At 45.7% G+C, this 26317-nt stretch overlaps 1 protein-coding gene and 1 pseudogene across 1 annotated transcript; one reads left to right on the forward strand and one right to left on the reverse strand.

Annotated features, from left to right (window-relative positions):
- Positions 1-7878: 7878 nt before the first annotated feature.
- LOC110290393 lies at positions 7879-8157 on the reverse strand (annotated as a pseudogene).
- Positions 8158-11255: 3098 nt separating this feature from the next.
- Positions 11256-21060, forward strand: LOC110290290 (speedy protein E4-like). The gene is made up of 11 exons (XM_021156818.1): positions 11256-11486; positions 12278-12458; positions 12624-12731; positions 12913-13029; positions 13464-13580; positions 13746-13952; positions 15320-15378; positions 15668-15753; positions 16135-16309; positions 16410-16528; positions 21006-21060. The coding sequence occupies exons 2-10, from the start codon at positions 12368-12370 to the stop codon at positions 16467-16469; spliced, it is 1020 nt and encodes a 339-aa protein (XP_021012477.1). The 5' UTR covers positions 11256-11486; positions 12278-12367; the 3' UTR covers positions 16470-16528; positions 21006-21060.
- The last annotated feature ends 5257 nt before the right edge of the window (positions 21061-26317 follow it).

Below are 26317 nucleotides of genomic sequence, written 5' to 3' on the forward strand. Positions count from 1 at the left end.
GATATTTAAAAGGTGAGGCCTATGCGGAGGTGCTGGTCCTTAAGAGGCTGCATCTGGGTACCTTTGAGCCATCATGAGGTAAGCATCATGGTCTACCCCAGAGTCCCTGCAGTGATGGACTGCCTCAGCCTGGCAACATGGCCAAACAACCATGGACTGATATGAAATTAACCTTTTGCATTTTTCTTTTTTGCAGGGTAGGGGATTGAGCATAGGTCCCCCTGAATGCTAGGCACAGCACCAACTGCCCAGCTTCTTTCTCCTCCCTTCCCCTCTCTGTGTCCATGGGTGTGGGTGTGGGAGGGTGTGAGTGTGACTTGATGAAATGTGAAGGTCAGAACAACTTGTGGGTGTTGGTCTCTGTTTCTGTCAAGTGGGTATTAGAGACTTAGGTCTTTAAGCTTGTTGACAAGGGAAAGGTCATCAGGCTGACTAGCAGCAAGCACCTTTACTACCTGAGTCTGTCCACCTACCCTCTTTTGAGACAGACAGGCTGTCTCAGTGTTTTGTTCCATCGCCAGGAGGGTGACCAACCCATTTATGTACCAATATGATCTTGGAGTACTAAAGAGGAATTAACTACTGATAATTGCAATTATTTAGATGGATCTCAGAGAATGTTGCTGAAGAAAAATGTTAATCCCTGACTATATACTTTCCATCAATATAAAGTCTGAGGCCCCAGTCATACCCTTTTACCCAATTTACATTCCTTTTTCCTTGCTCAGTGAAAGAAATACGAAGGGGTTGACCCCGATCCCATTGCACTTTTCCTCTGGTACTCTATACCACTCCAAGAGCGTGTAATTAGCAGTTACCCGATATAGTCCCAGCTTGACTCAGGATTCCAATATACCTGTCCTGAAGTCTCACAACCCCAATTTTTACAATAATATTCATTAAGGCACCCACACTTAGAATTGAGAGACCTCACTCGATGAGACCCAGGGCAAACATAGAACTCCAGTTTCCAGAGCAACTTTCTCAAGCGGTCCTCGCAGCAACACCCCCCCCCCAATAAAGGCGCCTTGTAGTGAGCCAGTCCTATGTTGGTGCGCAGGTTTGAGGAACCCTTTGAAGATCAGAATATCCCTCTAGGTTCTCATCCTGGGGCACCAAAATCTAGTTTACAGATGTCAGGGAACAGGTCTGGCCACCACTGGTAGGGTATAGTAACCTTGGATACACTCCATACTGTATCATCTGCCTGATTAAGTTACTTGGCTGGTGAGGGTTATCACTAGATGGGCATAAAGGAAGAGAACTAAAATATAGTACCATTGTCAGGGGGAGGAGTCTCATCTTCTGTTCTCCTGACAACTTTTAACTTTAAAGGTTCTCAGTGGTCTGAATTGTCCAGTTTTAAGTGTTGTCCTTTTCTTTTACCAGGGTAGCTGTCTTCATGTGGGATGCATAGATCCAGGCAGCTATTCCATCCACCTTGCCAGCTGTTGGGGGTGGTCAGCAGCACTAGGTATGGCCCTTTCCAGTGAGGCTCAAATGTCTGTGCTCAGTGACGCCTCACGTAGACTGAGTCTCCGACCTGGAACGAATGGGATGTTTCAGGGGTCCCTGGCTCATAGGCAGCTGCCAGCTGTGACCACACTTCTTTTTGCACCAGCTGTAGTCCTTTCAGCCTAGCATATAACTCATTATTACTATGACATGTGGGTTCAAGCACATCTCCCAACACCATCAGGGGTGCGGGAGCCCCAAACAGAATCTCAAAAGGAGTCAGGCTGAAATGCGAAGGGGTATTTCTAACTGGGAAAAGAGCCAAGGGAAGGGGTACCCAGTCAGCGCCAGTCTCCATGGTTAATTTGGTTAGGGTCTCTTTTAAAGTTCTATTCATCCTCTCTACCTGTTCTGAACTTGGAGGTCTGAAATGCAATGTAATTTCCAATCGACCTCGAGATACCTGGCCACCCACTGTCCCATTACCTTGGCAATGAAGGCTGGGCCATTGTCTGACCCGATTACCTTGGGTACAACCAAATCGGGGATAGATTTCTTCCAGTATCTTCTTGACAACTATCGACACCATCTCCTGCTTGGTGGGAAAGGCTTCTACCCATCCTGAAAAAGTATCTACAAACACTAGGAGATACTGATAGCCAACCATATTTTCCTGGGTTTACCTCAATGAAGTCTACTTCCCAGTAGGCCCCAGGCTGATCTCCACGAAGTCTTTTTCCAGCGTCAACTTTGCTTCTATAAACATTTACTTTTTGACATGGCACACGGTCATGAACAATTTGCTCCACCAGGTGTTTTAGCCCTGGGTCATAATACTTAGTCTTTGAAATGGTTTGAATTAGTTTACCTACCCCCAAGTGGGTCCACTGATGCATTTGCTTAATCATTGTCTTAGCTGCTTCTTGGGATAAGATTTTCTTTTTCTCAGGTGTAAGTCAAATGCCTATCTTTTCATTAAACCAATTGTCACTTTTTTGTTATAAGTGCCAGGTCTTCAGCCATATATTTGAACTTTGGATCTGCTATGCTTGGGCCTTTTAATGCCATCATGAACACAGTACCTGTGGCTATAGCCCGAGCCTCTTGATCTGCCTGGTTATTTCCTTGGGCCACTAGAGAGTTTCCTTTCTGATGCCCTGGGCGGTGTATGATACTTACTTTTGCAGGTTTCATCAGAGCTTTAAGCAGTGCCAAGATTTCAGGCTTATTTTTAATTTCTTTGCCCCCTGAAGTCAGGAGGCCTAGCTGCTGGTAGATCATGCCATGCACATGTGCAATGGTGAAGGCATACCTGCTGTCAGTGTAGATATTGACCTCCTTGTCCTCGGCCAATTTTAATGCTTTTGTGAGTACAAGTTCAGCCTTCTGGGTGGACGTCCCTTCAGGCAAGGCCTGTGCCCATACAATGTTATGCCCATCAACCACTGCTGCTCCTGCCTTTCGCTGTCCTCCCTCTACAAAACTGCTCCCATCTGGGAAGCATGTGATTTCAGCATCTGGAGAGGCTGGTCTGACAGATCTTTATGCCAGCTGTGGGTCTCCGCTAGTACCTGTTTACGGTCATGGATAGGAGGCTCCAAGTCTGAATCTGGTAGCAGTGTGGCAAGGTTCAGACTGGCAGGCTAAGTGAATGTTATTCTATCAGAGTTGAGCAGCAGAGTCTGATAATGTGTCATGCAAGCATTAGCCATCAATCAGGGGGCTGATGAACCACACTTTCTAGAGTATGCATCACTGAGATCACCAAGTTCTGCCCCAGAGTCAATTTATCTGCATCCTTGACCAGTAACGCCACTGCAGCCACTATGTGCAGACAAGCAGGCCATCCTGCAGCCACAGGGTCTAATTTTTTAGATAGGTAAACCACAGGTCTTTTCCAGGACCCCAATCTCTGAGTAAGAACCCCTTTGGCAATACCTTTGTTCTCAGCCACAAATAGATGGAAGGGCTTAGTCACATCCAGGAGGCCCAAAGCTGGGGCCAACATTAGGGCAGTCTTAATGGCATCAAAGGCCTGTTGTTCTTTATTCCCCATACAAAGGGATGTTTATCTCTTGTGAGGGGATAAAGTGGGGCAGCTAATTCAGCAAAACCTGGAATCCACAGTCTACAAAAGCCCCAAGTGCCCAGGAACTCTCTAACTTGTCTTGAACTGGTTGGTGGGGGAATATGAATCACAGTCTCTTTTCTAGCTTCAGAGAACCACCATTGTCCCTCTTTTATTAGGTAACCCAAGTAACTGACCTGTTGCTGGCAAATCTAGGCTTTCTTGGACGACGCTCAATACCCCAATTTCCCAAGCTCAGCGAGCAAGTGTCTGGTTCCTTGTAGGCACAGTTCTCTGCTGGATGCAGCCAGCAGAAGGTCATCCACATACTACAAGAGGGTTACCTGCAGGCTGGGGGCTCTAAAGGTAGCCAAATCTTGATGTAAGGCTTCATCAAAGATGGTAGGAGAATTCTTAAATCCTTGAGGCAGGCAAGTCCACGCCAGCTGTCCAGTTGTTCCCGACTCAGGATCTTTCCACTCAAAGGCGAAGTACTCTTGGCTGGGGTGTTGGGGGACAGGGTTAGACAGAAGAAGGCATCCTTGAGATCTAATACCATGTACCAAACCTGTTCTGGTGACAGGGTGCTCAAGAGACTGTAGGGATTGGGTACTGTTGGATGTAAGTCAGCTACCTGTTTATTAACCTCTCAGATCCTAAATGGGACAGTAGTCATCAGTCCCTGGTTTTCACACAGGAAGGAGAGGAGTATTCCAAGCAGATTAACACTTCCTCAGAATGCCCAACTGGAGGAGGCACTGGATATGAGGTCTTATCCCATCTCAAGCCTCCTTGGGCATAGGGTACTGTCGGACTGCTATGGGGGAGGCCTGAGCTTTAAGTTCCACATGGACAGGAGACTGATACTTGGCCCTCCCCATGCCTGCTGTCTCTTCCCAGGCTTCCAGGAACTTATGGAGCCACTTTTTCATTTCTTTATTTTGGGGTCTTATGTGCTCATAGAGTTTATATTCATCTTCTAGTTTATCAGTCAGGACTTGTATGGGCTCTCCTTTCTGTCCTTTAACTACAGGCCCTTCAGGAGGAAGTGGATTTGGACCCCCAATTTGGTGAGAAGATCTTGTCCCAACAGTGGGTAGGGGTATTCTGGTATGACAAGGAATGAGTGGGATACCCAGCCCACGCCTAGGTCCACTGTTCTTTGTGTAGTCCATGGATATTGTTTACTCCCAGTAGCCCCTTGGATCCAAGATCTTTTGGGGAACAAGGGTCCATCAGTTTAGAGCAAGACTGAGTCTTGTGCTCCTATGTCCACCAAGAAACAGGTGGGTTTCCCTTCCACTCTGAGAGTTACCCTAGGTTTGGGGAGGGGGTCAGAACCCCATCCCCACTAATCACTCTCTTCTTCCTGTACCGCCAACACTTTGGGGTGTGGGGCTCCTCTTTTCTTTGGCTTTTTGGGACATTCTCTTGCCCAATGCCCTTTTTCTTTGCAGTATGTACACTGGTCTTTAGCCAGGGGTTTTCTTCTGTTGCCACGTTCTATCTTACTAGATTCCTAGGCCCTCTAGCTTCTTTCACTATGGTGGCCAGGATTCTATGAAGATTTCTTTCTTGTCTCTTGTCTCTTTTTAGCTCCCTAGCCTCCTGCTCTTTCTGCCTTCTCTCTTCTTTTTCCTCCTCTGTCTCCCTGTTATAAAACACTTTCTCAGCTACCTGCACAAGTTCCCTCAATGACTTATCTTGTAATCCTTCTAACCTCTGCAACTTCCTCAATATCTTTGGTTGACTGATCTATAAAGGCTACAGTAACAGTAGACTTATATTCTTCTGCTGTAGGGTCATAGGGTGTAAACTGGTGGAACGCCTCCATCAGGTACTCAAGGAATGCTGAGGGAGATTCTGTCAAGCCCTGGACCATTTCCCTTACCTTGGCCAAATTGGTGGGGCATCGTGCTGCCCCTCGGAGACCCACCATTAGAGTCTAGCAGTAGACCCTCAGGTGCTCTCTACCTTCAGGGGAGTTGTAGTTCCACGAAGGCCTAGTAAGGGAAAACCCAGTATCTATCTCACTGGGCAGAAGGGAAGGTCTCCCGTCTGGTCTGGGTACATTCTTCCTAGCTTCAAGGAGGATCTGTTGTCTCTCCTCCATTGTGAAGAGACTTTGAAGCAACTGTTGGCAGTCAGTTGGTGGGAGAAGAGAATAGAATCCAAAAGATTAGCCAAAGCCTGGGAGTTTTCAGAGAAGGAGGAGTTATGAGTTTTCCAGTTATAGAGATCGGCCAAAGAAAATGGCCAATACTGGAGAGGTTGGTTGCCTTGGTCATCTGGGGTGCCATGGGCCCAGAGGGGTAAAATGGAGGCATCAGGGATTCCCACCCACCTGCTCTGTGTCCCAGCTGCCAGGCTCTGCTCTCCGGGTGCACCTGTCTCCGACCCCTGGAGAGCCCGTGCTGGCAGAGCCAAGGGTGCATGGGTTCTGGGGCAGCTGCCCCTCCCTGTGGAGCCAGCACTGGGGGCTGAGTGGGGGAATAAGGAGGAGAGGGATTGAAAAGAAGTAGATCTGTATTTCCAGAGGGCAGAATACTCTTCTTTTCCATGTCAGTTTTCACAGCACAGACTCTCGACAGACCTGGGTCTGAAAGTGAAACAAAAGAGTGAACCCACGAAGGGAGTGACAGGACCAAATATTCCCAGACAACAATATAAGGAAACTGGTCAGGGTGTCCCCCGAGTTCCAGGAAAATCTTCTCTTTAACCTCTTTTATTTTATCTGAAAAGAAGGAGGCCTCGGGTGGCCATCCAGTCTGAAAGGAGGGCCACTCTGAAGCACATAGAGTCTGCCACTTTCCCTTTTTAACTTCAACAGACAAATTGTGTGTCCTCGTTTTTATGTCCGTCCAGTGGCCAATGGTAATAGTCAAGGGAGTAGAAGTCTTCTGTCCCATTGTTTTGTCCAGATAAAACGTCAAAGTAATACCACAGAAAGTAACTAAGACAAACAAGACCAACACAGGAGTCCTAGACGTGACTCCCACAGAAACCTGATACTATTCCTACCATGCAGTAGCTGAATCCTAACTACCTCTGGGTAGAGAAGTACTGCCTCTAATCCAACCTCCCAGCAGGATTCTGGAGTGTCCTCCAGTTTCCAGTGGCCTGTGACATCCCGGCATGTCTACCCATCACAATGATCACCCAGATGGGTCTCTCCCAAGACCCCAGAAACCTGAGACCAGTAGGTCCCCTCCTGGGACCAAAACAACCTTATAAACGACAAATACAGACAGCAGGCATGGACAACATGAAACAGAAAGTAACACAGACCTGCTCAAGCATACCTCCGATCTCTTCGCCAATTGTGGGTCTGGGGGAGTGCAATCCTGGCTGAGCCCCCCAGCGTAAGACCTCCAGAAGCCTTACCCTGGGTGTGCAACCCCCCAAAACACAAGTTGATGACAGATCATTGCAATGGCAAGAAGTTTATTGTTCCAACATGCGTGGGGTTGATCAACCTCACAGGGAGAGTCAACCCCAAGCTCAAAAAACACAGTTCTTTTTATACTTTTTATGGAGGGTTGAATAACTGTACTGTGATTGGTCAGCAAAGCAGCTGTATGTTTTAAACTCATTGCTCACCTATTAATGTCGCAGGGAATTCTGGTGGCAAGGTCAGGGCAGTCTGTGGTTTTTCTCAGAATTTATTGTGGGGAAGGGCAGGAGAATTTTTTGAGAACTGCTAATCTTGTTTTGGCAGCTGCAGACTTGGTCTGGTCATTTTGACCGTGAAAACTATGTTTCTATATGACATTTCACATTAAGGATGTTGTTTAACAACTTTTCACAAGCCGACCCTGACTTTCAGGCAGAATTATCAATCTGAAGATCCACAGTCTTTTATCAAAGGAACCAGTGCTCTTCTGAGAATACTCAATGAAGTAACTGCAAAGTCCACGGCGCCCAATAGACTGGAAAACCAATTTTGGGGGCCAGGTTCCAACAGGTCTCTGGTTTTAAGGGAATGAAGTCTATGTCGATGGTACAGGGGGAAGAGGGCTATAAAAATAAATTTAGAGATTTGCCAGACCACAAGGTATTTTGTGCCTTGGTGGCCACCTATATCAAGACCAGGATGTCTCTCCTGGGAGTCAACGGGAGCCTTTCAAAATTATCAGGGAAAGAGGTTTCTGTTTTCAATTCAGCTTGGGAGATATTTTGTTAGTAACACATGATCCTCCCTCCCACCCCCAACAGTGAAGTGTTTTGTGTGCTAACAATTAGCTTTAAAAAAAAAAGTAAAACAAAATTCTGCATTTTTATAAAACTTGATAAAAAAATAGTATTTCAAATGGTACAGTCACCAGAAGTGCACAGTTATCAAAAATGCACACACATTACTTGGCATCTCTAGCACCTTCAGCTTTCTGTGCCTGGTCTGTTTTGGCATCTCCATTTTCTGCAGGATTATTCGCATCCTTACCGGCATCGGCTTTCCCCTTCTTCCCCTTGGGTACCTTCTCTCCCTTCTTTGTGGGAGGGGGGGGCATTTTAGCCTTGGGCTCTGGCTTTGGAGGAACAGGATTAGCAGACAACCTTGCAGATCTTCTTTGTGGCTTGTCCTTCACCTTGGTTTTGTCTCCTTTAGCATCCCCTTCAGCCTTTCTGTTGGGCATGGCAGTGACAGGGTACATCAGCACTGAACACCAGTATACAACGGAGTGCAGGGTTTGGTCAGCGGCTTGTGGATTTGAAATCCATATCCCATCTTTTAAACTGGGTTATCTGGTTTGTTGGAGTCTAACTTCTTGAGTTCTTTATGTATTTTAGATATTGGCTCTCTGTCAGTTGTAGAGTTGGTGAAGATCCTCTCACAATCTGTAGGCTGTCATTTTGTCCTATTAATGGTGTCCTTTGCCTTATAGAAGCTTTTCAGTATCATGAGGTCTCATTTATCAATTGTTGATCTTAGAGCCTTAGCCATTGGTGTTCTGTTCAGGAAATTGTCTCCTGTACCAACGAGTTCAAGGCTATTTCCCAGTTTCTCTTCAATTAGATTTAGTGTATCTGCCTTTACATTGAGGTCTTTGATCCACTTGCACTTGAGTTTTGTGCAGGGTGATAAATATGGGTCTATTTACATTCTTCTGCATATAGACATCCATTAGACTAGCACCATTTGTTGAAGATGTCTTCTTTTTTTCATTGTATGGTCTTGGCTGCTTTGTCAAAAATCAAGTGTTCATAGGTATATGGGTTTGTTTCTGGCTCTTCAATTCTACACCAATACCATGCAGTTGTGGGGTTTGTTTGTTTTTTTGTTGTTGTTGTTGTTTTGTTTTGTTTTGTTTTATCACTATTGCTCTGTAGTATAGTTTGAGATCAGGGATGGTGATTCCTCCAGATGTTCTTTTATTGTTCAGGATATTTTAGCTATCCTGAGTTTTTTGGTTTTCCATATGAAGTTGGATTCCTAATGTGGTTTATTTACACAATGGAATATTAGTTATCAAAAACAAAGACATCATGAATTTTGGAGGCAAATGGAACTAAAAAAATATCATCCTGAGTGAGGTAACATCAACCCACTTATAAGTGGATATTGGTCATAAAATACAAGATACCCATGATGCACTCCACAGACCCAAAGAAGCTAAACAATGAAGACCCAAGAGAGGATGCTTGACTCTCACTTAGAAGGGGGAATAAATAGTCATAGGAAGCAGAGGGAGGGAAGGAAGGAACTGGGTGGGAGCAGGAATGGGAGGAGAATGAAGGGCAGGATAAGGTATAAGGAGAGAGGTTTAGGGGGGAGGGTTGTGGGGGGGTGGAGGGAATCTCTAGGACATGCCAAAGACACACAGCCAAACAACTCATGGAGGTGGAGGACTCTTATGGAAGAGCTGAGGGAAGGATTGAAGACCCTGAAGGGAATACTTTCCTTCACAGGAAGAATAACAGAGTCAACTAACCTGGACCCTTGGGGGCTCTCAGAGACTTAGCTACCAACCACCACAGAGCATACATGGGCTGGACCAAGACTCCCTGGCACATATGTAAGCAGTTCAGTCTCCATGTAGGTCTTCCCTCAACTGGAGCAGGAGCTGTACCTAAAGTTGTTGCCTGTCTGTGGAACCCATCTCCTATGGGTCTGTCTTGTCTGGCATCAGTGGGAGAGAATGCACCTGACCAAGCCTGCTCAGTCAGTCAACAGGTTCCCCTGCGCCAGAATAGAGGCCTGAAAAGAAAGAGACAATTAGATAAAACTACAGCATGGCCTCAGTCTATTCTGAGACTGAAAGCAGGCTTATTTTTTCCCAATCCACTTTTATACCATTTTAATTACATGCAAACAAAAAGGGCAAAGAGTACAATAAACACAGATAGTCAAGGAACAAGCAAGGCAATAAGCAAAGTCCTGTGATCTCAGTGATCACTCCCAGGATCACTGTTTCTAAGGGTCTGTCAGGATGACCCAAAATCTCAGAGCCTACTTCCTTGTCCAAGCACAAAAATCAGATTCTTGCCTGAAGCCTACTTCTTTTGTTCCACCCTAAAATTAAGATTCCTGCCTGAACTTACTTCCCTGTTCTGGCCTAAAATTTGATTCCTGCCTGAGTATTTAACTTCCTTGTCATGGCCTAATGTCAAGGCCTTGGCCAAAGTCAGATTCCTGCCAAGCGGCCCCCAAAGCTCCCCACATGCACCTAACCCTATTGAGATTTAATGTGTCAGGGTAGGGGGATGGGGGACATCCTCTCAGAACAGAAGGAGAGGGGGGCTGGGGGAGGGACTCTTGTGAGGGAGAGACTGGAATGGAGGGGATAGCGATTGGGATATAAAATGAATAAATAAATTAATTAATAAAAATAAATAAATAAATAAATAAATAAATAAATAAATAAATAGAAAGAAAGAAAGAACCATGGACTATTCTGGGTGCCTCTGGCTGTACTCTCTCTCCAATCTACAATTAAGACATCTCACTCAACCATACCTTGGAGCAGTCATGTCCTCACTTTTATAGACAGATGAAATTAATGGTTGTCAGGGATGTTGGGGAAACAGAATCCTTTGAGAACCACGATGGCACCTTGACATAGAATTGTGTACATCTTAATAAAGATCACAACACACACACACACACAAGACATACAGCTGCACAGAAGGAAATACAGACACATAAGCATGAACTTGTCCATTTGAAAAACCCAAGTAAGGCTGGTGACTTACCAATCTCCACCTCCCTGGGGTACTGAACTGGTTATGTAGGTTGTTCTCACAAGAAGATCATTTGGAGAAAGTGATGTATCAATCTCTAGGTATAAGTTCTGAATCTGCATACCAATCTTAGTATCAACATATAAGATTTGAAAGATGATTTGATTGTATTCTGATAGGAACCAAACCCAAACAGCAAAGTAAACTGTGCACACAGCTTTGTACTATGGATGAAGGGGTCAATGCTTGTGTGCTCTGAATCTACTCTTTCAGGAACACAGTTTCATTTGTATTCTTAGACAGTGTGATTTAGGTACAAGGTGAAGCCTAAAAAGAATTTATCAGGGGGACAAGAGAAGATCACTTGATTGTCCAGAGGAGACAGGCATGCATCTTTTTTACCCTGGATGCCTATGGCCTGTTTCTCGGGTGCATTTCTTTAACAGACTAGAGAGCAGGTTCTGACGGAATGGTGTGATGTCAACAGGACCTTCAGAATGTTTGAGCTCATTTAGCTACTATCACCGCCCTCCTCACAGTTGTGAGACGGAGCTCTGGGTACACTCTGAATGTGCCTGGAAGGCCTAGAGCTTGAGAGAGCAGAGCAGGTGCTCACACAGGCGTCACCCAATGCTGTGCTAGGCTGAGTATCAGGTGCTGCGCTGTGTTTCTTCAGAGAGAGAGTCTTGGCGTATGTCAGGGACCCACTGGAGTCTCAGGATGGACAACTGGTGATACAGTGGGAATGGAATCAGGTTTTAGATTAGGGGAAACAAAACAAAAGGTAATGTGAGCTAAAGGGGAAAGAGTGAAAACAGGGAGGGGGACAGTCAAGAGGAATCTTGTCCACCAATGACTGCCCTTGAGAAGGAGCCACAAGGAGGACAGTGTGGACCACTTGGGCTGTATTTTTAACAAGATTTAATTGCCTGTGAATTTATAATGGCTCATAGACATATGTAAAGAGGTAATATCAAAGAAAACAGGTGTGTAGAATCATCCATACTGACCCAACTGGAAACATGACTGGCAATAGCCATTCTTCCCATTGGCAAACCCATGGTGGCCTAGCCACAGTCAGGGGACACACTCTACACAAGTCCACCTTCTCATGTGTAAAGCAGGTGGATTACAGTTCTTATTCACAGATTACAAGGACTGTACGAGGTCTTCTTTATGCACAGGTTAAATTCTAGTTTCCTAACAAATCAAAAACAGCAGCTAGAGAGATGGCTCGGTGGTTAAGAGCACTCAGAGGTCCTGAGTTCAATTCCCAGCAACCACATGGTGACTCACAACCATCTATAAAGGAATCTGATGCCCTCTTCTGGCACACAGGTGTATATACAGATAGAGCACTCATCCATAAAATAGATTTTTTTTTTTTTAATTACAAAAAATAATCAGGAATGATGGTGTGGAGCTCCATGGTGAAGCGCTTCCCCGGCATGTGTGAAGTCCTACGTTCAAGTCCCATTACCTCAAAAGAAAAGAAAAAAAAAAAAAAAAAAAAAAACTTTCAGCTACCATTAACTATTTAACCACTGCAACTTTTTTATTATTCTTTTGTTTTAGTAAAAGAAGACTACACAGAGATAGCCTGGAGTTGGAATCAAGCGGGGCTGTCTCCTTGGTTGGGAAAACCAAAGACAACAGGATTCCATTATGTCCACACCAGTTGCCTCAGATACCACACCAAGGCTTCAGAAGCCAACAAAAGGTCAAAAGAAAAAAGTGCCTGTGAAAGCAACGATAGGTGTGTGTCACCCTTTGGCGCTTTCGCCCCTGGTCCCCAGAAGAACGCAGGGTGGGACAGTACAGCCCCTCCCTCTTCCCCAACTATTCTGAGTCAAGTTCTGCAGGGGCATGACAAGGGCTGTCCTGCTGAGCAAGGAGGTCACTTCTTGTTCACTTTTTGTAGCTTCTTCAGACAGAAGATCCGAGATGTCACCTGTCTCCCCAAAGTCCTGCAAGCAGAATGATTCAGGGAAACAGGTGCCAGTGGACAGTGTTTGCTTGGCAAAAAAAGGTGCATAGGAACTCAGCTCGAAGCCACCTTTGTAGATAAGCATATACCTGGTGGGGGAAGCATTCCTCTTACTGTCTTCAGGTGTTACATGTAAATTCCTCACTAGGCTTGAGAAGGGGAGAGCCCAGCATTGGCCAAGTGGGTGCCTCTCATGGTCATGTGGGGTCTTTTGTGCCTGCAGCTCCACAGGTCAGCAGCATTCTGGCTTCCAGTGATGGCTCTGCAGGGGATGTCCCTGAGCAGAGATCCAAGAGGAAAAGGGGCCAAAGAAAAAGAAAACTGGACAATATCAAGATGGGTAGGTGTCTGCCCCTTGACATTCTTGTCCAAGTATGAATGCAACTTGAAACAGCATACCACTGTGCCTAGTTCCTCCCTCTTCCCAAACTCTTCTAAATCAAGTTCCATAAGGCCAGAGCAAGGGGTGTCCTGATGATCTAGGACATCAACTTTATTCTTCACTTTTGTAGCTATGGTAGATAAAAGATCAGCAAATTCATTTGTCTCCCTGGGGTGTCTTGCAGGCAGAATGATCCACAGAAAGAGGCACCAGAGAACAGCTGGAGCTTGACAAAGAATATTTCATTGTAACTCAATGTCTAGTGTAATGTGTAGATAAGTGAAAGCCATTTCTCCCAGATGTTTCTAGATGTCACATGGAATTCTGAGAAGGGAAGGACCCAACCATATCCAGGTTGTCTTCTTGTGGTCATGTGAGGTCTCTTCCTGCAGATCCAGGAGTCTGTGTCACTCTTGCCTCCAGTGATGCCTCGGCAGGGGATGTCCCTGTGCAGCAAACCAAAAGGAAGAGGGTTCACAAGACAAGGACACTTGTGGATGTTAAAGCAGGTATATGTCCATTCTTGTCCCTGCATGAAGAGCCAGTCACAGCCAAGTTACTACCGTCACTTAGTCCTCGAGAAGTGACAGATTCCTGAGCAGTGGTCAGGAGGTTGCCAGTGTTCTCAGCATGGCCACATCCATGGTTATACTGAGAAGCTCTTATTCCCACAGCTACCCAAGAGGGCAGCGTGCTGGTCTCTAGCACAGCCACCCCTGAAGCTGCCCCTGGAGCCACCTCAGAGCTCAAGTTCCCCAGGAAGGGGAAGAAAAGGAGCATATGGACTGTGAACCGTATAGAGGGGATGAAACTCATACTGAACAAGAAGAGAAGACCCAGCTACCGCCCTGAGGACCTCGAAGCCTTCTACCGACTTCTGGGTGGGTCCTCTGAACTGAGGATTAGATACTTGGGGCCAACACTCAAAACTGAACATTGAGTGTAGGGAGCAATGGTTCCAACCCCCCCAGAGTGCTCCCCAGAGTACACTTGGGCCCCCAGGTAACACGGATAAAGGGCCCCAGGGTTATGTGGAGGTATTTTGTTTCTGTGACGAATCCTTGGAGAGAAGAAAACAGAAAACATTACTGATCTGGCTTTTGTGATGCTCTAGCACCCAAACATTTACAAAATAAAGTTGCTATCAGCTCTTGTTCATGCCATAAGAGAGCTTCAGATGGCCACAGCACCTAGAGATGGGCAAGGATAATGACAGGAGAGCTCTATGAAACCAGAAAGGCACAGAAAGTCTCTCCAAGGTGATATGAGGCCATAGATCTGGGATCAAGTGTAGCGGGTTGGGAACAACTTCCAGGTATACTACCTGGTAGAGCATCTACCAGCCATAGTCAGTTATTTACGCCTTTTTAAATGAATTAAAGCATATCCATTCAGCTCCTCAGCCTCTTCCACTGCATTCCAGTGTTCAGTTCCTCCATGTGACTGCCAGGTACCCTGTTGGATGACAGTGTCCAATACTTACATGTGGCCCTAAAGAATCATGTTGTTTGGCAGAAGAATGGAATGGTTTAACCACTTGAGAATGCTCTATCAGACAGTGCCCTTCTGAGGGTCAGGGAAATTACAGAAGACATACACTGTACAAGTGCTAGTTGCCTAGGCAACTGGTGAAGCACTCATAGGACACTACAAGCACAGGTCTCCACCAGAAAAGGGTGACTTCAGGAAGGAACTCTAAGCAGAGATGAGCTCCAGTGGAGAGGCAAAGTTGGTCACTATCTCAGGGAGAGAGACCACCCAGGGAAGAAGGGAGAGGCTGTAAGCATGGAGCTATGAACTCTGCTTCTCTGCCCAAGGACTCAGTCATCATATAGACAGGGGATCTTGATACAGTCCCAATATAGTGAATGGACAGGCTGTGCATTCCTAGAGAGCTAAGGTCACATCTGAGTTGTTGTAGTAAAATTTAACATTGAGAGCTATGTCAAATCCCTTCAATGAGGAAAAGTACCAAATGTCTTCACTGAGCAAGCTCAAGAATCAACAGCAAAATTCAATACACAAAAACAACATGGTATGTCAATGACAGGGACAAACTATGCTTTTGAAATAAATGTTATAACCTTAAGAGAGGTCCCATTTCCTCTAAGGAGCCAGCTCAGGGGGAGAAGTCTGGAGGCCACAGATTACTCCTGAAACATACCCCTGGGAAAAGGGGCCCCACAATTATACCCTTGGCCCACCAGATGGGAGCTCCAAGTCCCTCTCATTCTTGCTTCCTTTACAGAGGATCCTGTGGTCCAGAATTTCTTGGCAGCGGACATTTTCTTCAGGGTATCTGACAAGGTACCTGCAGCCTCAGACATTCTACAGTCACAGTCCTTAAAGGACAGGCAGACAATATTAAAGGGTGGGAGCCCAAGATAACCCAAGTCTGCTACTACCCATTGTTATTATATTCCCCCAATTCCTTCCTGGTTTTCCAATCAGCTCATATCCGCAAAGCAAGTGTACTCCAGCCCCTCATTCTGTGTATCATTGGGCGTGGCAGTGGGATGCAGAAGGTCTAGGCCCCACTGAGATTTCTTGTCCTCTTGTCTACCACCTGCCTCCTCTCACCTGTCTCTCTACACAGTACCTGCTGTCTATGGTGGTGGAGTATTTTGGTCGAGTTGGGCTTCCTGGACATCTCTACAACAGGATCTACTTCTTCCTGGCCCTGTGAGCATCTCCTGGGGACCAGTTCTCAATCTGTCCAAACCCTAACTCACACAGCTTCCATCAATCCATCAGGACCAAGTGGTGACCCTCAAACCAGAGTAGTTGAAACTTTCAAGGGATCAGGTAGGGGAGGAAGGAGAGAGTCCTGAAAGTTGAGAAGTTGAAGGAAGTTGAGAAGTTGGGAAGAAAGAACTATGTTTGCTTTTCCTGAGCTGAGAAGTAAACGGGCTCTGTGTCCAGGATGCCCTGAGGATGGTCTAGACCAAGGCCAACCTGCACAGACTGCTTCCCTACCCTCCCTCTCAACTGTGTGTTCCCGCCAGCTCTGCCTGAGTCCAACTGTCACAGTTAGGGATATGTGTTTCCCCCTCCCTGTGGCAGCTACATCGCCTGTGACATGGAAGAGGATGACCCCATATCCAAGAGGAGCATCTTCCAATTCTTGCTGGGCAGAGACACCTGGCAAGGCTTATACAAGGATTTCCTGAAGCTGCAGAAGGATTTCATCCTAGCCATGGATTACCAAGCCTGGGTCACACCAGATCAGTGTGCAGAGGTCTGCCAGGGTTCTGCTAGTGGAGTGGGTAGACAGGGTCCTGCCCAGGGAAGACCATGGATGGGTTCATCCTCCTAGACTCACCTCATTTCCCTCTCAGATCCAGAACCAGAACCCACAGCACTGGGTCTGGAGCCGGGTGCGCCAGGGCACCCCTTAGGTTCCCAGGCCTGGGGACCATCAGCAGGGTCGTGGAGCATGGGGCTGCACATGAGCCAGGTGAGTGGAGGTCCTAGCCAGGGGCTCGGCTCCACATGCATGGACTAGCTCTGTCCTCTGGGTTCCTGAAGCAGTATTCTGGGCTGTGTAGACATGAGAGGAGACATATAAGCACTGCTGAGATACAGAAAGTATACCTTAATTCTCCAGCCAGATTGTGTCACAGAACTACGAAATCTGTGACACAAGGTTTTAATCCTTTTATTGTTGTTATTTTAAGCCTTTTATTGTTGTTGTGTTTTATTTTTAACTCACAGAAAAAAAATTTAAACTTACATTGTTAAGGCAACAACTCCAGTCTGAGCTCAGGTGACATTTTAAAATATAGTTAGATGAAAAATACTGGAGGAATCCACTCTGGTGAAGAGACTTCATTGTGTGGCTCTTGGGAGAGAAGAGAAATTCCAAACCTCCGGTTTTGTATGTTTCACACCCGCATAAAGAAAGGTTCTGTGAACTGGTCCCGTGGAGAACATGATCAGATCACATGATCAGGTCCCATGTCAAATGATGTCCTCATATCTAGCGCTAGTCTCTGAAAATAGTGAGATTGCAGGGAACAAAAAGGAGTAAGCAGGCAGGGAATTCTGTGAGGAAGACAACCGCTATATAGCACAGGAAACAACCCTGTCTGCCATTACACTCTAAGGCACTTCAACTCCCTCTTGGGTTGAAATTTCTCTTTCTATTTGGATTTACTCGAAGTGGAGAGAGAAGTCTAGTGAGATGTTTAAGGGTCTCTTTGTCCTGTCATACGGTTGTGCTAAAATAGCCCACTAGCTATCCTACCATGCTGCAGGGTGTGACTGAAACTCATCTGTCCCAGTGGGTGGAGAGAGGAGGGGAAAGATGAAATCAGGAACCCCGAGTTATAGGAGAAACCCAGTTTAGCAGAAGTTTTGTCTTATTCCCTGGACTTTCCTAGAAGAGTAAAACTCAACACACACACACACACACACACACACACACAAGGATCTCAAGATATGGCATCAGTAGTCATGGCTACTCTGGGTTCATCACTTGGAACAGTGAGAAGTAACCCTAAGCTTCCATAGCATTTTCCACCATAAACTTTGTGTGTGATATGCAGAAATTTACCTTTTCTATCCTAACAACACACTCTCTCTCCTTGTAGCTCTTGCCCACCCCTGCCATCTCCCCTGCCCCCAACAAGAAGCTAGATGATGAAATCAATGGCCAAAGTGAAAGGACACACAACTCTAGCCTCTGTATTTTTTGACCCATATGCCAAAAAGACACATGGGAGAAAAGACAGACACATGACAGATGGAGCTGGAAAACCAGTCACTACACAAAGAAGAATGAGACAAGAGCCTATGTTTCGCCCTGCACCAGAGTCAACTCCAAATCTGTAGCATAAGACCTGAAACTGTGAAACTGTCAGGGGTAAAATCAGGGAAAACATTGCAGGACACGGACATAGGGGAGGAGTTCCCAAACAGTTCCAGTAGCCCAGGAAAGAAGGCCAACAATGACTGTGAGCTCGTGATGCTACAGAGCTCTATATAGAAAAGGCCAAGTGAAAAGACAGCCTGCTGGGGGGAGAAAGTCTTGGCCCAGTGTACATCTGACAGGATCAACCAGGATATAAAAGAAATTCAAAAAAAGGAAATAACACAACTAAGGAGAGAGGGAGAGGGGGAGAGAGAGAGAGAGAGAGAAGAGAGAGAATTAAAAAAAAATCACCTGCCCTAAGGCAGCATGGGTGGATGCCACTATGGGCAGGGGGAGTCACTATGATGTGCAAATATGTAGTGGAGAAATAGGAAGAAGGAGAAACAGTTCAAGCATCATGAGGAGAGGTGGAACTGGAGATGTGAGGGTGGTGTGACTAGCCCTGCCACCCGAGGCCATCATGGTGAGGTCCTGACTCATGCTCAGGACTTGGAATCCCACCAATCCTCGCTCTGGAAATGCAGACAGAGCAACGAAATCTTCATTTCTTCAGGACAGGGTGCTATAGTTATAAACGTGTCCAAAATGGAAAATACAGAGAGAGGACAGATAAGCTCTCTGGGTCACTTCTTACAAATGCATGCGAATCTTTATAGCAAAATATAAAAGTTTTATGGGAATGGGAGAAGATCGCTTGAGGGTTCAAAGGAGATGCCACCTTTGCCCCTGCTGCCCATAGCCCATTCCTGGAGTGGGTTTCTTCAATAAACCAGAGAGCGAGTTCTGGTGGAATTGTATGTCGTCAGTGAAGAGACTCTGCCAGCTCAAGTGTGGGGAGTGAGCATGGCTCTGGCAGGCATTATCCTTCTCCCCCATTCCCTCTGCCTTGCTAAAACCTGTTAGGTTACATTCCTAAAGCTAGCCCCCAAGGTCTATTCCCTTACTTTGCCACTTCCTTTTCCTGAGGCTGACTACTAACGTCCACCTATCAAAGTATTGAAGTCCAGCAATCAAAAGCCACCTTTGGCTCATGGGAGGGAGGGAGGGAGGGAGGGAGGGAGGGAGGGAGGGAAACTGTAACTACTATTACTTTTTCTCCAGGAAGCAGGTTAAGCAGAAAGAGCCTGGTTAGAATCAGGCTGAATCCCTTAGCTGTTCTGAGATGACCAAGAGAAGACAGGATTCTTTTATGTCCACACCAGTTGCCTCAGAGATGGCGCCAAAGCATGAGAACCAACAAAGAAGGGTTGGAAGAAGCAAGTGCCCATGGAAAGTGTGTTCCTAGTTCTCTTCACCATTGGTGACCAGGTGAATGAGGAGCAGAAGCCAAGCTTCCTCTCACCACCAACTCAACTCTTAAAGTCAAGTTCTGGAGGGCACTGCCAGGGGCATCCTGATGTGCCAGGAGGACAATCCCTTGTTCACCTTTGTAGTTATGACAGAGAGAAGCCCAACATTTGTGTATGCCTCTCCACAGAGGCCATCCTGCAGGCAGAATAATCCATGGAGAGCAGAACCAGAGAGAAACATATATTTGACAAAGAATAGTATATAGTAACAGAGTTCCCAGCCTCTTCTGTAGATAAGTACAAGTGTGTGTAGGGGTAGGGAGCTGGGGAGGGAGAGACATTGACCATTCCTTTCATATCCTCAGAATTCATATACAAATTCCTCACCAAGTTTTAGAAAATAGGAACCTTTGCCCAGGTAGGTCTCGTCCATGGTCACATGGGGTCTTCTCTCCCTGCAACTCCTCAGGTCAGCTCTAGTGATGCTTCTGCACAGGCTGCCCATGAGGAGAGAACCAAGAGGAAGAGGGGTCAGAGGCAAAGCAAGTTGGTATGCTTACTTCAAGGGAAGTATGCATACTCTATCACCCCTGAACTCCCTTGTCCCTGAAGGCCCAGTGACAGCTGAGTGACTTCTTGTCACCTTGTCTTTATGAGGTGATGTCTGCGTTTCAGAGTAGTGGCCAGGAAGTAAGTTACTTATCAGGTTTTGTTTCTGCAGCTTTCCAGGAGAGTGGCCTGCAGGCCTCTGAAGCCATAACTGAGGCTTCTGAGCTGAAGTTCTCCAGGAGGCAGAAGGGGAGCATGTTGACTGTGGAGCATACACTGGGGTGAAACTTTGGATAAACAAGAAGAGAAATCCTAGTTACTGCTCTGAGGACCAAGAAGCCCTTTGTGGGCTTCTGGGTGTGTTTTGTGAGCTGGGGAAATGCCTAGGGCCAGCTCTCAAAACTGAGGAACCCTCCTCCAGGCTTCAGAATAAACCCAGATGGCACAGATTCAAGGACCACCAGCTCTGCAAGGTGTAAGGAGTCTCCCTTTGTGTGTCAATAGGCTGACAAATTACAGCAAGCCACCTCTCCACAGGCAGACCCATTCACTGCTCCCCCCAGTAACAGAGTTGAAGGCAAGTGGTGAAGACTATAAAGGTTCCTACTTCTCCGGTCTTCGCATAAAGTCTATGCTTCCCGAAAGCAACTCTAAAGCAAGGAGCTCCTGTGCAGAGGAAAACAGTCACTAATGCAGGCAATGAGAAGATGCAAGAAAGCAGTGAGGGGCAGGGGGTGATACTGTGAACAGTTGGCCAAGAAGACTCCATCCCTGCCAGAGCATCAGTCAAAACATAGAGAAGAGCCATGCATGGTCACATGGTGAACTGACAGAATGTGGTACCATAGAGTCAAAAGGACAAAAGCCAGGTTCTTAAGTTGAGGAAAGTGTATTAAACATTGGAAACCACAGAGAAACAGATCAAATCCCACCATTTACCACATTAAAGGATCTACAACAAGGACATTTAACAGATTTAACACCCAGCAGGCGTGTGCCAATGAGAGAAGCAAGCATGGGTTTGTGATACTGGGCTGAGGGCCTCCTGCAGGGTGGCGGCTGCTTCACTCCAGAAACAGCTGCCACTCTGACCTGCCGAAGAATCCACGGAGAGGAAAGCCCACATGTGACCACTGAGCTCCTTCAGCTTCCCTTCCTTTGTGTAGCCTGCAGAAGGCTTCGTGATCCTTGGGGCAGTAACTGGGATTTTCTTGTTTATCCAGAGTTTCATCCTGGCAGCTGATATTTTCCTCGGACTGACTGAGAGGCACCTGCAATACCAGAGAGGGAGGATGGGTCTAAGGAGTAATTCCTAGATACAGGAGAAAAGAAATGTCCAGTAATGGATCTCCTGGGAGGGCACACTGCCCATCTTTACTGTCCCTGAACTCCTTCCTCACAGCCGCAAGGCTTCTAGACCCCTCAGTAAGTCTCTTATGTGTGAAATTGATGACATGGCAAAGGGATAGGGAAGGTCCCAGGGTTCGTTGAGATATTTTGTTCCATATCCACAGTCCATTCTCCACCCCTTATGAGCAGTCTGCTCACAGTACATGCTGTCCATGGTGATGGAATACTTTGGCCTATTCAGACTGCCTGGACATCCCTACAACAGGATCTACTTCTTCCTGGTCCTATGAGCATCTCCTGAGGACCAGCTCTCAATCTGTCCAAACCCAACTCCTACAGCTTGCATCAGTCCATCAGGCTCATTCTGTGTGTCGAGTGGTGACTCCACACACAGCTGAAATCTTCCTGTGTCCAGGTGGTAAGGGGGCACAGGACTTGAGGTCATGGACGTACCAGTAATCACCAGTAGCCCTCTACAGACTGAGCTACCTGAAGGAAGATGGCACTGTGAAGGAGGACTTCCCTTTCCCTAGGCTGAGCACCACTTGGGCACATGGACCTAGTGTTGAGGATGCCTCGAGATCCCTGTAGGCTCAGGTCAATCTGAAGATACAGCTTCCCTGTACCTACCTCGTCTCTTAGATTTGTACTTTCCCCTCTGTAACGTCTCTCAACTGCCCTGTCTTGGTCTAGGGGTTATGGTTAGGGGCATGCACTTCCTCACTCTTTGTGGCAGCTACATTGCCTGTGAATGGAAGAGGATGACTCCATACCTAAGGGGAGTATCTTTCCATTCTTGCTGGGCAGAGACACCTGGCAAGACTCGTCCAAGGACTTCCTGAGACTGCAGAAGAGTTCTTCCAAGCCTGGGTCACACCAGAGCAGTGTGTAGAGGTCTGTTAGGGTTAAGCTAGGGGAGTGGGTAGACAGAATCCTGCCCAGGGAAGAGCAAGGATGGGTTGGTTCATCCTCCTGGACTCACCTTTCTCTCTCAGATCTGGTACTAGAACCCACAGCACTGGGTCTGGAGCCATATGTGCCAGAGTACCCCTTAGGTTCCCAGGCCTGGGGATCATTAGCACAGTCATGGAGCAGGGAGCTGCACATATGTGGGCTATCTCTGTCCTCTGGGTCCCTGAAGCAGTATTCTAGGCTATGTAGACATGGGAGGAGGCTGTGCTATCATCTTTCATCTTAGAGTTTCCTCTTGGATGAGAGCGCATGAGCACTACTAAGGTACAGAAAGTGTATAAACCTCAATTCTCCAATTGGATTGTATCACAGGACCATGTAGTCCATGGCACAAAGTTTCAATTTGCATGTCCTTTTTCGGGGTGTGTGTGTGTGTGTGTGTGTGTGTGTGTGATGTTTTGTTTTTAACTTGCAGAAACATGTTTCTAGGCAACAAATTCAATTTAAGCTCAGGTGACATTTAAAAATATGCCTTGGTAAAAACACTGGAGGAATCCACTCTGGAGAAGAGACTCTTCATTGTGTGGTTCCTGGGAGAAAAGAGAAATTCCAACCTCTGCTCCTGGGTTCTGTATGTTTTGCTGCCACATGAAAGAAGGTTCTGTGAGCTGGGCCTGTGAAGGACATGATTAGGTCACACATTTCCATGGGCAAATGAAGTCCTGACATTGCTAGTCTCTGAAAACAGACTGCAAGGAACAAAATGGAGTGAACGGACAGGGAATTCTGTGAGGAAGACAACTGCTATATAGCACAGGAACAACCCTGTGTGGCAAGACACTCCAAGGCACACCCTCTTGGGTTGAAATTTCCCTTTCTATTTGGATTTACTTGAAGTGGAGAGAGAACTCTAGTGAAATGTTCAAGAGTCTTTGTCTAGGCATATGGCTATGCTAAAACAACCCACTAGATACCCTGTATATTGCAGGGTGTGTCAGTCTATTTTAACCCTGGACAATTAAAGAAGGGAGAGAAGAAAGCAGGAACCTTGTCTTCAACAGTGAGCTAGTTGGCCAAAGATTAACCACTGGGGGTTTTATGGGAATGTCAAAAACGACCACATTGGGAATCTTTAAATTCCAAATGCTATAGTATTCAGGGGCCCTAGGGTTTTGTCCTTCCTAGACAGGTGAGTGACCACTGATCTCCCCAGTTCTTTTCTTCCATGTAGCATATATGTGATGTTCAAGAGTTTCCTTGCACTTTTCCTTTGTCTAGTTCTTGCCTATCCTTGCTAACTCCTTCCCTGCTAAGAAGCCATTGTCTTATGCCTGTGATCCAGTGTCTGCGCAATGGCAGCAACCCACCTCCAGCCCTCCTCAGGATGTAAGATGGAAAGTCCAGTGAGAACAAGCAGTCCTCAGCCAAGGAATCACTGTTCTCCACTGTCAAATGGGTACCCTATAAAGGTCCCTGTCCCCTGAGTATCCAGGGCAAGGTCTCACAGCAATTTGGAAGGACACTCAAGGACAGCTGTACCTTTGAAGAGCAAGAATAGGAAGAGGAAGGTTATAGGGGAAAGTTTGAGAGTCCTAGACAACTAAGGAAGAAGGTAAAGAGATGGTGGGGGTGGGGGGCAGCGGGTGCACTGGGAAGAGACAACTGAGATGGGGAGAGAACAACTCAGTCTGGAGGCAGGGAGACTTACATCAGAGGATGGAGGGACTTCTGAGCTGACATTCCTGGGGAAACTGTCTTCAGAGCTCTTTCTGCATAGTCTTCCAGATTATCCAATGAAGGAATTTGAGGGGAAATCTGAGATGAAGCCCTGAGGTACTGGGCATTATAGTGTAGAGATGTGAGGCTGAAATCAAAGTAGGAACAGTGACTTAATATGCAATTTTCATGCCCTAATGACTTAACAAGCAGGAGCCAGGAGGAGGAAGAGAAGAGGCAAAGAAGGCGAGGGTGAGGGCACCACCAACACTGGAAACAAAAAACAAAAGGCTGGAAGACAAGAGATAGGATAGAGGGCCTGAAGAAGTGGAGCCATCCTAAGTGCAAAGCATCCGATAGGTATCAAAAGAGCAAAGAAAGCAGATCAACTAGAAACTTAAAATAAAATAAAAAAAATACTACACATATACCATATGGCTGAGGAATGTAGTATTATACTGGTTATATTATTTGAAATATATTGTTATGTTTTGGTTCTGTTGTTTTACTAAATGGTAGTTTGGTTACATTATATGTATTAATAAGTATGTTTTACTAAAAAGGACCCTGATTGACTCACAAAGCAAAATCTAGCTCTTCACTGCTTGAAAGATCATATCAAAATACTAAAAACTATGCTTGGAGTAGAGGACAAGTAATTGGGAACCCTAAGATGAGAGTGCCAACAGGAGTCCAGAGGGAGGAAAGCTAGCTTAGAGCATCTAAGGCTTTGGGAACCTGAGGAAAGCTAGGCACTACAGAGTAATTCAATGGAGCCAGTGGGGGGTGGGGTGGGGGATGGGGTTGGGTGGGGTGGGGGGAACACTTGATGTGCAAGCCTGATGTGAATTTGATCCCTAGAGTATGATACACAACAGAAACAAGAGAGACCATACCCCAACAAGAAAGAAGGTAAAGGCCCACTCTCAAGTTTTCCTCTTGGATTTGGAGAGATGGCCATTATGAGAATTGCCTGTTCTTGCAAAGAAACTGAGTTCAATCCCTAGCATTTACAAGGAAGCACACAACAATCTGTAAATCTAGTTCCAGGGGATCCAATGCCCTCTTCTGGCTTCTGGGAGCACTGCAAGCATGTGGTACATGGACATACATTCAAAGCACTTAAACATACAAACAAGTGGGAATTCTGTGGTACACATGTACCTTCACACATTTTTAAAAATTTGTAAACATAATTAAAGAATTAAGTTGGTCCCCTGATGCTTATTGTCTACATTATCACATCATCAGTATAAAATGTAGGGCTCAGAGATTGCAGTCCCTTTTACTACACAAGGGAGAATCCAATTAGTTTTCTTTATAAACTAAATTCTTGGAGTTTTGTTGTTATTACCTCCCCCCAAGTTATTGCAAGCTCTTTGCCAACGTTCATTTTCTGCCCATAATGAGGCAATCTCAGCATTAGTAAAAGGAACCACAATTTCTGCTGGGTCTAGTCCTGCTAACTGATGAGCCTCGTTTTACCTTTCAGAAACAATTTAGAAACCCTTTCTATATATGTTTTTTTTTTTTTTTTACTCTGTGTGCTAAAAATATTTAATCTAAGATATAATCTTCACTTTGCTTAAGAATTCCTGTGGGAGAATGATTAGAAGGCAAGATAACTAAAATACAAGCCATCTTTGGATCAATACAATCTATATGTCTAGCCTATAGTTTCTTTTCTACTAGAACCAACTTCTTTCCAGCTGACAATTTTCTTTGACTATTTAAGTCTTTATTCCCTCATAAGGTTTGAAATAAATTACTTAGCTCTTAGGTAGTCAATCCAATTGTAGGCCATAGCCAGTTAATATCTCAGCAATTTCTGAAAATCATTAAGAGTTCTTAATTGGTCTCTCCTGGTTTGTATTTTTTGTGGTTGAATCCTTTGTAGACTTATCTTATGTCCTAGAAAATTAATAGAATCTCCTCTTTGTATTTTTTTTTTCAGGAGCAATTTGTAATCCCCAACAAGGCAAAATTCTCTATTTCATCAAATGTATTTTCTAAGGCATCTCTCTTTGAATCAGCCAGCAAAATATCATCCATATAATGGTAAATTATGGACTGAGGAAACTGCTTATGAATTATTTCGAATGATTGTTGTACTGCAAAGTACTGGCATCAAGTAGGGCTATTTAACATTCCTTGTGGTTTTCCAAAGGCTTTCCAATGATACCTCTTTATTGGACAACTATTAAAAGTAGGTGCTGAGAAAGCAAACCTTCCCCTATCATGTTCATGTAAAGAGATTGTGAAAAAGCAATCTTTAAAAGCAATCACTATGGGGCTCAGTTCTCTCCTAAGCTATGTGTTTCTAAGCTATCAAATCACCATCCCTGTAACTCCTTTCATGGGTGTTTTGTTCCCAATTCTAAGAAGGGGCAAAGTGTCCACACTTTGGTCTTCGTTCTTCTTGAGTTTCATGTGTTTTGCAAATTGTAACTTATGTCTTAGGTATTCTAAGTTTCTGGGCTAATATCCACTTATCAGTGAGTACATATCATTTGAGTTCTTTTGTGATTGGGTTACCTCACTCAGGATAATGCCCTCC

Source organism: Mus caroli, chromosome 2, assembly GCF_900094665.2.
Source record: "Mus caroli chromosome 2, CAROLI_EIJ_v1.1, whole genome shotgun sequence".
Lineage (NCBI taxonomy): Eukaryota > Metazoa > Chordata > Mammalia > Rodentia > Muridae > Mus > Mus caroli.

Excerpts from the sequence above, each read along its gene's own strand:
- LOC110290290 (XM_021156818.1), top strand. The coding sequence starts at position 12,368 with ATGTCCACACCAGTTGCCTCAGATACCACACCAAGGCTTCAGAAGCCA. Across the intron at positions 12,732-12,912 it reads TGTTTGCTTGGCAAAAAAAG|CTCCACAGGTCAGCAGCATT; the intron begins GTGCATAGGAAC and ends TTGTGCCTGCAG. Across the intron at positions 13,581-13,745 it reads ACTTGTGGATGTTAAAGCAG|CTACCCAAGAGGGCAGCGTG; the intron begins GTATATGTCCAT and ends TTATTCCCACAG.